The following is a 14,327-nucleotide window of genomic DNA, read 5'->3' as shown; positions in this document are numbered from 1 at the left end:
CACTCAGATAAAGCAGACCAAGCTATTACTAACTACTCCACAGATAAAACAATTGATTTGTAAAAGCAACATTTTCAAGGGATAACCTGAAATCATCTTGGGTATTGATTATTATGAGAAAATAACAAACATGTTGAGAAGCAAGGGTGGGACACTTAGGAACAAAGACATGTAAGACACCTGGTTTGAAATCTTGAAATAACTCAGATTCTCAGAGTGGGATTTGCAGGCCACTGCTGGTCTGCAGTGGTGCAGTAAGTGTAGCACCACAGCCTTCCGATGTTCATGGGCCAGAGCCTCCCCATATGCCTCCAAAATCAGCTGGTGCATGAACATGGATTAGTGGCTGAAAATTGGTTCTCTGTTCTGCATTCAAGGATAGTGAGAACTGACCTGACCTTAGGGAACAGCACCCAAATGGGGTTTTCAGTGATGAGCCTGCAGATTCTAAGGGGAACACTTTTAAAATTTTTATTATTTATTTCTTAACAAGTTTTACAGAAAGAAATAGAACAATTACAAAAGACAAAAAAAAAAACCCATAAAAAACTACCAAAACAAAACAAAGAACAGAAAAGAAGGGAAACTATTGATGTATGTCACATATTAATCAAATGTGAAACATTTCTAAATCTACATTAGAGAAAAAATAATTGACTAACATTACAAAATATCATAAAATCTGTGCCACAGAAAAACACTGATTCATTTTTTGATTAATAGATAAAATTGTCTTTTCAAAGTCATATATCTCTTCAATCTAAACCTTAATATCAGGAATACTACAGTACTACTTTTCCAATTTCTCAAAATAATTCTCTTAGTAACATCCCAGGCCCGATACAACTATAACTCCTCGAAAATAGTCAAATGTTTTGGCTCATGATTTAACATAACACTGACATCTTTAAACCCTCCTTGAGAGAGGAGGTGTTCCCAGCCCCTTTTAAAGAGGTGCTGGTTCGCCCTCTCCTGAAGAAGCAATCGCTCAACCCCACCGTTCTGGACAACTTTCATCCAGTCTCTCACCTCCCCTTCTTGGGGAAGGTGGTAGAGAAGGTGGTGGCACTGCAGCTCCAGAAGATCCTGGATGAAACAGATTATCTGGATCCCTTCCAGTTGGGTTTTAGGCCCAGATATGGGACAGAAACAGCATTGGTCGCACTTTTAGATGACCTCTGGTGGGACTGGGAGGGTAGTACATCCATCCTGGCTCTTCTTGACGGTAGAATCTCAGCGGCTTTCGATACCATCCACCATGGTATCCTTTTGAGTCAGCTGTGGGAGTTGGGGGTGGGGAGCACAGTCTTGTGCTGGTTCACCTCCTTTCTCCAAGGCTGGTCCCAATCAGTGTTGACAGGGAGAGGTCCAGCCCACGGCCCCTGCTTTGTGGGGTGTTGCAGGGCTTGGTGCTCTCTCCACTCCTTTTTAACATCTATGTGAAGCTGCTGGTGATGTCATCCGTCGCCATGGGATGTGAGGTATCATCAGTACACCGATGATACGCAATTATACATCTCTGTCCCAGGTGAATTAAGTGATGCTGTGGATGTTCTTTTGCAATGCCTGGAGGCTGTGAGGATCTGGATGGGGATCAACAGGCTTCAACTGAACCCTGGCAAGACGGAGTGGCTGTGGGTTCAGGGCTCTCCCGTATCTGGGGTTTTACCATCTTTGGTTCTGGATGGGGTTGCAGTACCCCAAACAGACCCCGTGCACAATTTGGGGGTCCTCCTGGACTCACGACTCCTGCTCAAGGAGCAGGTGGCAATCATGGCTAGGAGGGCCTTTGCACGACTTTGTGTTGCGCCCTTTCTTGGATTGGGAAGCCCTTCTCTCGGTCACTTATGCCCTGATCATCTCCCACATGGACTGTTGCAATGCGGTCTATATGGGACTACCCTTGAAAAGTAACCAGAAGCTGCAGCTGGTATAGAATGGGCAGTTTTCGGCACGCCTAGGGTTTCACATGTAACACCTGCGTGAGATGCATTGGGAGCCAGCTTGCTTCTGGATCCAATTCAAGGTGTTGGTTATGACCTTTAAAGCTCTTTATGGCAAGGGCCCATGTTACCTGAGGAACCGTCTCATCCCGGTTACATCGGCCCATCCCACCCAGTCCGGCAGGAAGGGCATGTTGTGGACCCTGTCGATTAGAGAATTTCGACTGGCGGGGTCTAGGAGGAGAGCATTTTCTGCCATCACCCTCACCCTGTGCAGTATCTTGCCTCTCAAGGTGAGGTTGGCCCACACTCTTCTTGCCTTCTGGAAGAGCCTTAAGACCTGACTCTGCTGACTAGCTTGAGGATGTTCTCTCCATCTTTTAACTTTGTACTCTTTTAATGTGTTTTGTAGTTTTTAAATGTTTTTATGTTTTTTACCTGCGAGCCGCTTAGAGTCACTGATAGTGAGATGGGCTGCATATAAATTTGATTTATAAATAAATAACATCTTTAAACACAAAAAATTCCCCACAAATCTATATATCTATATCTATATCTATATAACTATAAATATTATTCCAAGAGGGTGTCAATGATTCAGAGGACCAAATATGAATCAATGACCCCTCAAGTTTTTTTATATCACCAGCAGAGAAAAGCTGATGTCCATCTTTTCAAATACAGTGGAACGTTGATGTTGTACCCCCTCCCCCCAAAAAAGTACAAATAGGAAATACAGTGGTGAATTTAAAAAAAAAAATTGATTTCATCGGGTTGGAGAACTATTAACTCCTAACTTCTCAATATGCAGATGTTTCTGTTGAAGAATATTCCTGACTAGCACTAAGAGTAGTTTTTATTTTGGCATGGGGTACAGAAACTAATTTAAGTAGTAAATGAATTTAAGTAAATAAATATTTAAATTTGGTCTACAGTATTTGATAAAAATGTAGTTTTAAAAGGCCTTTTAAAATGGAGGGAATAGGAAGCCGTACGCAGATGCATCCATCATGATCTTATCCACAAAAAAAATGTAGATTCCCATGGTCTTAAAGACAAAAACAGAGGGAAGGGGTGTTTGGTCCCTGCATTTTCCAGATGTCCAGTGGTCCATGACTGCATATAGTTTGAAACACTGGAATAACCCTGTTATTACGCCCCTTCCAACTGCTGAATTTGGAATCAACAGCTTTTAGATCTCTACCTCCAGCAAGTATTGACCCACTGTTTGTTGTTAAGGGCACACATCATATGGAAGCTGATTCCAGGAAGTGAAGCTCTTTAGTGTAGCCTGTCCATCTGGATCAAGAATGTAACAAAATACTTTAAGGATAGAGGAAAAACCCTTATCCAGAAACACGGGCTGGACACAAGGCTAAGAAAAGAAGCATGCTGGGACAGATCATGAGCAGCGGGTTTGAGGATCAAACTCCAGGAAGTTCTTGGGGTGGTACCCAGGAGGTTGTCTATGCTAATTCCTTTGATGAAAGAATGTGCTGGGTACTCAGTCCCAGGCATAGCTGTAGACTTCAGAGCAAAGGATCAATACTCTCTCAGTGGATATCTGAGGATTGAAAGGTGGGTTGTAGATTTGTGGCCCCTGAGTTGAAGCTAGTTGGCAGAAGCCAAGCATAAGAAACAGGGTATATAGAATTATAGGATATTCTAGCGACTGGTCAGACTGTCTTTTAGTCTGCCAACCTGTTTTGTAGTGTGAAGTCTTTAAGATTGGGCTATGTTGCATTCTTACAAGGCTCTGGATTGGCCAAATTAAGAATAGTTTGTTTGGAATCTGACTGTGGGAATGACTTAGTATTCAGAAAAGCATTTTCAGAACAAATATGTTGGCATAAAATCATCACAGCTAAGTTTCTCTGAAACATCATGGTCCAGCATTTTGTTTTCCACAATGATTATGTAGATACTTCTGTGGAAAGCCCACCTGATGTTAGCAATCTTTCTCTGCTGCTTTTTGTCCAATAATCTGCTTAATTTGAAGTATATTACTCCTGAATGCAGAAGTTCTATTTAGGTGCATAGCTATTGATCAACGTTTTCTACTTTGAATTTTTCTGAACTTTTCAGGACCAGGGGACACACTTTATTCACTTTGAGTCCAGTTGGCTTCTTAACATCTAAATAGGGAAGGCACACACCCTGCCCCGCTTCCTGACCAGAGCAGAGCCCAAGAGAGGGGAGGATTGAAGAATCACCAGATCTCCCTCTCTTTGCTTTGCAAGAATGTTAGTAACAGACAGAGACCTGCTGGGTGGCTTTTTTCTTGTCATTTCTGCTATCACATACCAAAGACATTTCATCATTTCATGGATTTAGATTTTTTATCTAGATTACAGGTTGATATTTAGCAAAAGCAAAACAAAAAACAAAAACCCACCCACCCTGGTTTAAGTGCCACTGGCATAAATGGTTTTAATCACCAGTGAAGCTTTTAGTATACAGACAGAAGATACCACAGGGGGTTATGAACAACAGTTGTGCTAAAAGCTTTCTAAGTGGTATAATATTGCAGTTCAAGACCCTTTGTTTTGCTGTGTTCGTTGCACGTTTATTGGATTTTCTTTTGGATACTGGGAGTGAGTCTAGCACTAACTCCCAGTAGTGTTAGTGCTAGACTGGCGTGGCACAAATTCACCAGTTGAAAGAGGGAAGGAAGGGTATTTCTAGATATACAGAGTAGATGAATTTAGTGGATTGAGAGTAGAAACTCATGCTTCAGTGAGTGGGTCTTACACATTTCAGTTATCACCCTTAAGGACAGTTGTTATGCAGGATATGCTATGGCTAAAGAGCTGTGGTTTAGTTTGTACAAGAATGTGCCAGTTGGTAGAATTCAGGCAGTTCCTTGATACTTGCACAGATGCTGGGGTTTGAACAAGCCAAGTCAGATGTCAAAGTCAGTAGCAATGGATTTAGAAGACCAAACAAATTGATTTGAAGTGATGGGTGGCTATCTTGTAGTGAGAAGAATTCTATAGGTAATCTGTAGCCCTTTAAAAGATGCTGAACTTCCACCAGATCTAGCTGGCATGATCAATAAAGACAGATGTTGGGAACTGTTGCTTAGCAGCAAAGGTGTCTCCCCCCCCCCCGTTTAAGGAAAGTGTGCAGTCCCCCCCCCATCTCCCAAATTATTTCATTTATTTATTTCAATCCTGTATATCCTATTTTTCTTCCAGGATACTCATAAAGCCACATGAAACCCAGTAAAGCAAAACAAACTTAAGCAGGCAATGTTGGTTGTAATTCAAAAGCAGAATAGTAAAAATATGTTGGTATTTATGAATGAACTTGCATTTTCATTTTTCATTTCAGTGTGTGCAGAAGCTTATAATCCAGATGAAGAAGAAGATGACACTGAATCAAGGGTATGTGCACCCAGTAAATAAAATATCTTTCATGGTGGAAGATACATTTCAGAAAAAATAGTGTAAAAGGTTTTTAAAACACACACACACACACACAAACATACAAACATACATACATACATACATACATACATACATACACACATATAGAGAGAGGCATCTGTAAAATGTAAATGTATGATTAAAAACACTTTCCACAATTACCTTTATTATATTTTTCTTTAATAGCAACAGAAAATCTCTCAGACATTTTCTTCACAAAATTTAATAGCTCATCAGTATTCATTTGGATTAGGCCTGGGCCCTTCGAAGATATTTCTCCTAAAAGTAGACTCAAGAAAGCATAATTTATAATGATTTCTTTCAGGTTATTCACCCCAAAACAGATGATCAAAGAAACAGGCTGCAGGAAGCTTGCAAAGATATTCTTCTGTTTAAGAACTTAGATCCGGTAAGAATGGCTTTTTATGCAGTGATAGAAGGAACAAAGGAGAGAGAAATCCTATCAGAAAATTTGATATTAAATATTAAACTGTGCTCCTTTAGCAACGAAGTGCTATAACAATTATTAAAAAATGATTAAAAACTTCAGAATGAAAATACACTTTCTGAATCAAATGCATTATTTTAATGCATGTGATGAGTTTCCTAGCTGTCTTTTAGCCTTCTGTTGTAGAGTAATGATTCCAGGCCCTATGGACTAACCCATATAGAGAAAAAATTATTAACTATGGCTTTATAGGATCTACCCTGCAAGACAGATGACAGGGTTAAAAAAGGTATTTCTCAGTTCAAAGACAAACATAATTTTATTTGAACTTGCAGGGTAGATCCTATTCATTGGTTACATGGACGTTACTGCTTTATAGAGTTGATTGGAATTGGGCACCTATAAATTAATGATGATGATGATGATAATAATGCAAAGAGTTACTTTGTTGCATGTATACATAAGCTAAATAGTCATTAAGAAACATCATTTTAAAACTGCTGCTTTGTCATTTCCCCATTGTGATTCTGAATTTATGCGGATTGTTTCCTTGTACATAACTTGGTCTTCTGCAGATAATAGTGAAGGGCCTTCATTTGTTATAATTTATTGCTAGACCCTACAGGATTAACATTATTTAAATTAAAAGTGCCGTATTTGAATGGCTAGGGTCTTTGTCTTTAAGAGTTAATTTAAAGGCTGTATAATGCAGGGTTTTTCAAACTGTGTACCAGGGAACCCTAGGATTCCCAGAGAACTTGATAGGGTTTCGGAAGAGAAAAAGGGGGAAAGATCAAACAAAGGCAATTTTTGATGACTGAAACCTTGCCTCTTGATCAGGGTTTCTCTTTGTTTGTTTGTTTGTTTTTAAACTAACAGTTCCGCAGTTGAAAAAGTTTGAAAACACTTGGTATAATCTAGAGCAGCGTTCCTCAACCTCAATGACTTTAGGATGTGTGGACTTCAACACCCTCCCACATTTTGGGAGTTGAAGTCCACACATCTTAAAGTCGCTGAGGTTGAGGAACACCGATCTAGAGCATTGTTTTTCAACTTGGCAACTTTAAGACGTGTGGACTTCATCTCCCAGAATGGCTGGCTGGGGAATTCTGGGAGATGAAGTCCATACATCTTAAAGTTGCCAAGGTTGAGAAACACTGCTGTAGAGGATTTAGAGCAACATCAATGTATCTCAGTTTCTTTTGTTATTTTGCTGTTCTTATGCTTGTCAATACACCTTGATTTGCATTTCTTAAAAGCTTACCAGTGCAATCCAGACACAAATTGCAGCAATTGAGATAATTCCTTATGCTGAAAGGTTCTTCCCAAATTCCTGTTTTTGTTGGCTTAAGAACTGTTCATAGAAGCAGACACATCTGGAACTCTCTAAGTAATCTTGTTTTCAACTGGGGAAAAGCTTTGGCTCAATATGAAAGCCTGTATTTTGCTAGTTCATTGAAATGTATTGACAGTCGGTGTTGACAACATTGCGTTAGATGCATGGCCATCCACACAGGGAGGTCAAAAAGGCAAGATGTCAGCCACAACCATGTGGTCAAAGCTCTACCTCTTTTTGGCATGTACTGACATGCTGTGGACATTCCTGGAGAGATGGTAAAATTGTCTGACCTGACATAAACATTGTTCATGTCTTCATTTACAAAAAGAAGGAAGGCTAAGTTTATTTTCCTTCTTCTTTGCTTATCAGTTTGATGATTGCTTTTGAAACAGGTTCCCATGTTTAGGTTATAGCGTATATAAGGGCAGTAGTAGGAGTAGCATCAGCTATCCACAAAACACAGCAGTTTCATCTCTGAAGTGGGCATATTTGAGAGATGGCCTCTTCTGGAACACCACGGAGCAAATCCTATTCTGTTCCATACCTTCCTGGAATCATAGGCACCATCTCTGGCACGTTTGATGAACCTGTTGTGGGTGAACAACAAAATACCCTGGAGACAAACCACTCTGCTTTGAACATACCCTACTGGCATTGTAGTGCTTAAAGCTTCTCATAAATTAATTTAAGGCAATCCAGTCTCCATAGTTGCATATATCACAGGCTTTGCTTGTGATCATAGGGTTACAACACTGGGACCAGTTTTCCAACATGCAAATTACACAACTATACAGAGAGCATTAATGGATACCAAATAAAAGGTTAGGTTCGCTAGCCATCTTTATGTATTAGGCTGACCTTGCTACTCATTCACTATTTAGTTTACCTTAAAAGTTACCTCTTTATAGCATGTATCTCTAGAATAGCTTCTGACAATAGCACCTTTCAAAGATATTTGGGGTGTGGGAGTAACTAGGAGCTTAACAAGAAAAAATATATGTTCCGTTCTAGGGAGATGAGTCACCAATAATTCCAATTTTTTCAGCAGCAGGTGAGGGGCTCAAACTATCTTTCCCTGAACTCATATCTCCTGTTATTCACCTAAGGTGGGTGGAATGGCCAGTCACGATGCCCTGTCTTCCTACATCCCTTCCCTTGCAGATGGAATATTGAATTCCCATCAGGGCTAAGTTTGCTCAGGAAATGCTGAAGTTGAGAGTAGTTCTCTCTCAACATCTGATGCCTGCTTGCTATGGACATTTGCCCAGATTAAATTTGTAAAGTGATTTGTGGTAGATGATAGTGTTATATTTGGTTTTTTAGCAATCAGTCCTGATCACCAAACTTTGGAAGGCCATCCGAATACAGGTAGTCCTCGCTTACTGACCATTCATTCATCAACTGTTCAAAGTTGCAATGGCGGTGAATGAGTGGGAGTTGTGATCACTCCTCAAAGTTCCGGCCGATGCAGCACCCATGTGATCGCGATTCAGGCGCTTGACAACCAGGTCGCACTTACAATGGTTGAGGCAGCGAGCCGCAGTCATGCGATCACCATTTGCGACCTTCCCTGCTGGCTTCCCACAAACAAAGTCAGTGGGGAAGCTGTCAGGGAAGATCACAAGTCGCTCTGGTAAGGCCCCCCCCCTTCCTGAGCAGTGGTAAGCCCCCCCCCCACTTCCTTAGCAATGGCAATCCCAGTCCCAATTGCCGTCATAACTTGAGGGCCACCTGTACACATTTGTATGCACTATTTAGCAACACTAGCCCACTACTTACACTGTTTCTTCTTGCTTGAAAAACTGGGCCTAGATATTATATCTCTGTACTAAAGATTGTTTTCCACTGCACTTTGAAACAAGATTGTACGAAACAGAATTTCTTTCAAGTTCTCGCTTACAAAATCTTGCATGTAATTTATCTTTGTCTGTTTTTCCTTTAATCTGAAACAAGCCAGTGAATAATGTTCTTTTGTAGAAGATCTTTCTCAGAAAATAAGAAAAGGCAACTTTCAGAATAGGGTGATCTTGCTTTGGGGTGCTGTCTGTTTGCAAAATAGGAAACAAAGCATTGTCTGTACTGAAATGCTCTGAAAGGTTTAGTGCACTGTTTTTCAAACCTGGCAACTTTAAGATGTGTAGACTTGAACTTCCAGGATTCTGGGAGTTGAAGTCCACACACCTTAAAGTGGCCAGGTTTGAAAGACACTGGTTTAGTGGGAGCAGTAAGGATGGTGAAGTCTTTGGCAGTACTACTTAAAACATTAAAAGGTTGTACCACCTTTACAAAATATAAAGGCCAGGAGAATGAAGTAGGCAACACGAGTGTTTGCCAGTCTTTTGTATTACTACCTGAAAGATCAGTGTGCCTGGAACTAAAGCTTTACTTAGTAGTTGGGAGATAACACTTCTTTGTTGTCAAGACTCTGCGACTGGAACTGAAAAATATCCTGCTTTTTTATATTTGTTCAGGTGCAAAATAAGTGCAGTAGGCCATTGTGCTCCGTATTGGAGAAGAAAAAAGATCAAAAGCTGGTGTTCAGCAATGTATTCTGGGGACACCAGGCAGGTGCTCTACACTGAGCCTAGAAGGACAGCCGATGCTATATATACTGTAGGCAGGGAACAGAAGCTAAGTTATGAAATATCAGAACATGATAGTATTCAGAAATGTTGTAGATGGGACATGAGAGAAGGAAAAAAAATGAGATGCTAACAACGGTCTAGAAGTATTTCACGTGTTTAGCATATAACGTTTTCTAATGTGCCATGCTTTGTTAAATTCTTATTTCTGTGTTGTTGCTATAAATTCCTAGGTTCATGTCAAATTCAAAAGAAACATGGAATCGCAGAGGAAAGGGTTTTAAATGAGTGAAATGAGTCATGATTGGGGTTTTTTTCCATCTTTAAATCCGCCTTTCTGTACCTGGGTGCTGTCCAGAGACTTCAGCTCCCAGAATAAATTTATGTATGGATCTGATTTGGTTTATATGGCTACTCAACTTGCAAAGAGACTCTGGGCAGCTTACAGTTGTATAGAAGCATGAAAAGAACTAAGACAAAACACTGCAAAGATTGGGAATCAAGGATCAGAATAATAGAATAGCCCAGCAAAAGAGAACAAAATAGGGGAGGCCAAGTAGCCCGTCCATTCAACAAACCTCCATTCTGGATGGGTTCATCTCATGTTCTGGTCCATGGTCTGGGGAAAATGCTGTGTTCTCAGGGCCTGACAGAAAGGTTGGGGCCATCCATAGGTCTGGTCCTGGACAGAGAAGGCATGCTTCCTGGGTCCTGCTGGGTGATGTTTCTAGAAAAGGACCCAAAGCATGCTTGCTTGCCAGGTCTCATGAGACAAGCAGACAGTTGGAGATGGGCGGTTCTGCAGATGATCCAGACCTATGCCAAGGGCTTTATAGGTGATAACCAGGATCTTGAACTGCGTCTGGAAGTCTGTAAGGAGCCAGTGAAGCTTGCAGAGCAGTGCTGTTACATACCTCTGCTGAAAATTGTAATAATTGGAAGGCCTCACGTCTGTAAAGTACCCAGATATGTTTAATTGTTTAATATATTGCAACTAGGTAAGGCTACTGCTATAAATGATCTTATTCATGGAGCATAATCCAAATGCGATGTGGTAGAGTATTTATAAATAATAAAATAGTACTTATTTGAGAAATTCTAAAAATAAAAGGGCCAGAAAACCACTCTTAAATGTATGTAATGTAGTGTAATCCATTTAACTGTTAATGTAAGCTAAAAATGAAGCCCTAGTACAGACACACAGACAAACCCTTAACTATATTTAAAATTTCTGGGATAAGCTGCATGGCCCCATTTCTCATAGGCATCCATACCTAACCAGGATGATGCCAAAATGACGAAATGCCCTTTGGGATGTCACGATGCCAGCCTTGCCCTTTTGTACCTGCATTGCAATGTTGCGCACATGTATATAAGGGGAAGAGTTTGTGTTGTGACCTTGTAACATGTGCAACCTCTTCTTTTTCCCTTCTCTTCCTTTGTTAGCGTCATGATGATGATGATATGTGCACTGTACTAATGAGGCTTAGCTTTAAGGAGCTTTGGTATGCCAATTTCACATCTTTGTTAAAAGTTAACCTGGTAAGCCCTGCTAGAAATATTCTGCTCTATCACACAGTGCTGATAAGAAGGGAGAGGATAAATTTGAACTAGAGAGAGTTTATGGGTCATGCCTTTAAAAGGGAATGGGGCTAGCCACAAAACAGCCCAAATGGAAATTCTGAGCTTCAGTCCCAAGAAATTGTCTTTGGAAGCAGCACTTCCAAAGTGGTCCTCCTCCTTCTATGTTCTTGATTAACAACAAGTTGATTATTTAATTCACTGGTCAGTGACTGCAATAATAAAGATTGATTGATTAACAGGAACAGATGTCTCAGGTCCTGGATGCCATGTTTGAAAAGCTAGTTGAAGGAGGAGAGCATGTCATTGACCAAGGAGATGATGGTGACAACTTCTATGTAATTGATCGGTAAGTATGTACAGAGTTATTGGTGTGGAGATGCTGGAATTGCAATATTACATTGCATAGAACATAATGCATTTTAGTTGTATTATAAATGGCTATGCATAGCAAAAATCAAATGGAAAATGGGTATTCTCTGTGAAAAATATTGCAGGCACAATCTGGTAGATTAGGCATGTATGACCAATGTGGAAAAAAGAATATGATTTTGCCACTAATGTACAAGTATTCAATATCCAATATCAAAGTGGTAAGATAAGCTCAGGGTTCCTGTTGAATGTATGACTTCGTAGCACGTCTGAATGATTTAATATGAATGAAAATAATACCAAATGGGCCAGATTCAGCTGTTTTTGATTCAACTGTAACATGAGAAAAGTGATACCGTGGAATCTGTGTTCACGTGTCCATTTGGGGTTACGTTCAGATTGCTTTACTTTGAGAAATCTTGACGAGGTTAATAAAGGACTTAGCAGAGTGTTACTAATGTGCTCTCCTCCTGGCTTTGAAGCAGAAGAAAGATTAGGTGGATACATTGCACTGCCCTCATTTTAGAGCCCTATTCTGCCTCATTGTGTACAGCTGTCCTTTCAGATTAAATCCATTGCTGCAGGTGTTCAGGAAAGTTGTGGGTGGATTCCCCTGGAATTTGCTCTCTCACCAAACATCAGCAGCTGGTGGGAAAAACCTCCATCAGGTGCTCCCCTTACCTGGGCTGGGGATGGGGAGGAGGTGAGTTTTAACAAAGGATTAGAGCAGTGGGTTGAGCCATCTATTAAAACTTCCTCTGCTTCTGTTCTGCAGAGGTGTGTTTTCGGAGGGATGGGTTTAGCGCTATTCTAAATACTGCTAAATCTGAATTTTAAGAGAACCCTACAATTGGCTGACAGGTGCATGGGAGGGGGGCAGTGGCTGCAAGATGAAGTGGAAAGGATTATATGGGGGCGGACTGCAGGTTAATATCAATGGCAAAAACTTGCAGATTACTTTGAAAATGGCGAGAGGGGGAGGAAACAAGAGTGAGAAAGCTCCTTATTGACCAGTCATATGAAGAAGGCATACGGTATATGTGTCTTCTTCCTCTGCATTTAAATGAATGTTTTTCAACCTTGGCAACTTTAGGATGTGTGGACTTCAACTCCCAGAATTCCCCAGCCAGCATGCTGGGGAATCTTAAAGTTGCCAAAGTTGAAAAATATTCATAAACATACATTTAAATGCGTGTGGAATCCTCCTTTCCCCTTCAGAGCCAAAGATGTTGAGGGGAGAGGATTAACTGGAGAAGGGAAGATTTCCCTGCCCAATTTATTAGAGTGAGCGATCCAGAGGTTCCCTCTTCCAGCAGTCCAGATGTTGCACTTCTTGCCAATTTTTGTGGTCAGCTTTCCTGCTGTACTAATTCAGCAGGAGCTCATGCATCCACCCATCCAGGAAAATCTTACTCCTTTTTTTTTAAAAAGGAGAGGTGTACAGGTAGTCCTTGTTTAGCGACTGCCTTGTTTAGTGACCATTCAAAGTTATGACAGCGATGAAAAAGTAACTTTATGACCAATCTTCTCATTTACAACCTTTGCAGGTCTTTAAAACAAAGGAAAGCTGAAGTAAGATCATTAGCACAGTTGCCATTTCACTTAGTGGCCCCCTTCTTAACCACCGTGTTGCTAGCTCCAATTGTGGTCGCTAAATGAGGACTACCTGTATTTTCTCTCAAAAGAGTGGTAAATCTGGGTTTATCAGGGATCCTTGGAAAACTCTTACAAGGACTTCAGAAATTGCTGGTCAGGCATTGCATGGATAAATACCTCTGGAGAAACCAGATGTCCTGTCATTCTGCCAGTCCCAGCCAACATGGCCATGGAGTGCTGGACAATGGAGAGAAGGAAGTGTGCCTGCATTAGCCTAAAGTGAGCAGAGGGAGCTGGGTTGATCTCCCTCCCCCCTCCCCGTGAGTCATCACTAGCTCTAGAGGGAGGCAGAGAGTGCAGGAATGTGAAGCCATTAACAGATAAGAGCCGGTAAGTGAGATCTCAGCCCTGGGAAAGAAATAAGCGTATGAAAGAGACTCAAACTAATCCCACCTTGATTTTGCATGGTGTAAAAGAGGACAGAGGGAAACCGTGGCAGGCTTTCCAGATCCTGCTATTGTATCCTACAGCAGTAAAGTTCCAGAAGCCCTGATCTGGTCTACCTTGAAGGGCTGACCTCAGTATTGTTGATGATGCATCGTAGGTGATGTCCACAGCAAGAGCTGTGTTGGGAAAAAGACGAAATACAACTTTTAAACCAGAAGTATTAATGAGTCATGTTTGCTGTCTTTGGGGATGGGACCAAGGCAGCTTCCTGTGGACAGGGCTTTTAAGAAAGGTGAGTGAGGAATATTTGGGCTGTGGTTGGAGGGATGCGAAGAAGTGTCCTTAAAAGAGTCTAAGGCAGTCTGGGACGTTGAATTCTTCGGAGCCTGGTTTAGACCTGAGGAATGGCGTGAAACTGTGCTCTATTGGGTATGTATGTATGTATGTATGTATATCTGTGTGTATGTATGTATATATATGTATGTTATGAAGGTGATAAATCTTTCAGGGAGTTTTCCCCTTGAATTTTGGCTGTGTGAATAAATACTGCCTTTTTCAATGCTGGCCTTTACCGCTGAGTTTCGTTTTGTA

At 40.9% G+C, this 14,327-nt stretch overlaps 1 protein-coding gene across 1 annotated transcript in view; it reads left to right on the top strand.

Annotated features, from left to right (window-relative positions):
- Nucleotides 1–14,327, top strand: part of PRKAR2B (protein kinase cAMP-dependent type II regulatory subunit beta) — a 72,274-nt gene that overhangs the window by 45,287 nt on the left and 12,660 nt on the right. Inside the window, exons 3-5 of the mRNA XM_088153818.1 lie at nucleotides 5,277–5,329; nucleotides 5,697–5,780; nucleotides 11,564–11,670. Of these exons, the coding sequence (XP_088009944.1) occupies nucleotides 5,277–5,329; nucleotides 5,697–5,780; nucleotides 11,564–11,670 (244 nt within the window). The remainder of the gene's footprint in view (nucleotides 1–5,276; nucleotides 5,330–5,696; nucleotides 5,781–11,563; nucleotides 11,671–14,327) is intronic.

Source organism: Python bivittatus, unplaced genomic scaffold, assembly GCF_059951505.1.
Source record: "Python bivittatus isolate LINGU-HERP-01145 unplaced genomic scaffold, Pbiv_v1 ctg000010_np1212, whole genome shotgun sequence".
Lineage (NCBI taxonomy): Eukaryota > Metazoa > Chordata > Lepidosauria > Squamata > Pythonidae > Python > Python bivittatus.
The sequence above is the reverse complement of the archived record's forward strand: the minus strand, read 5'-3'. Positions and strand labels throughout refer to the sequence as shown.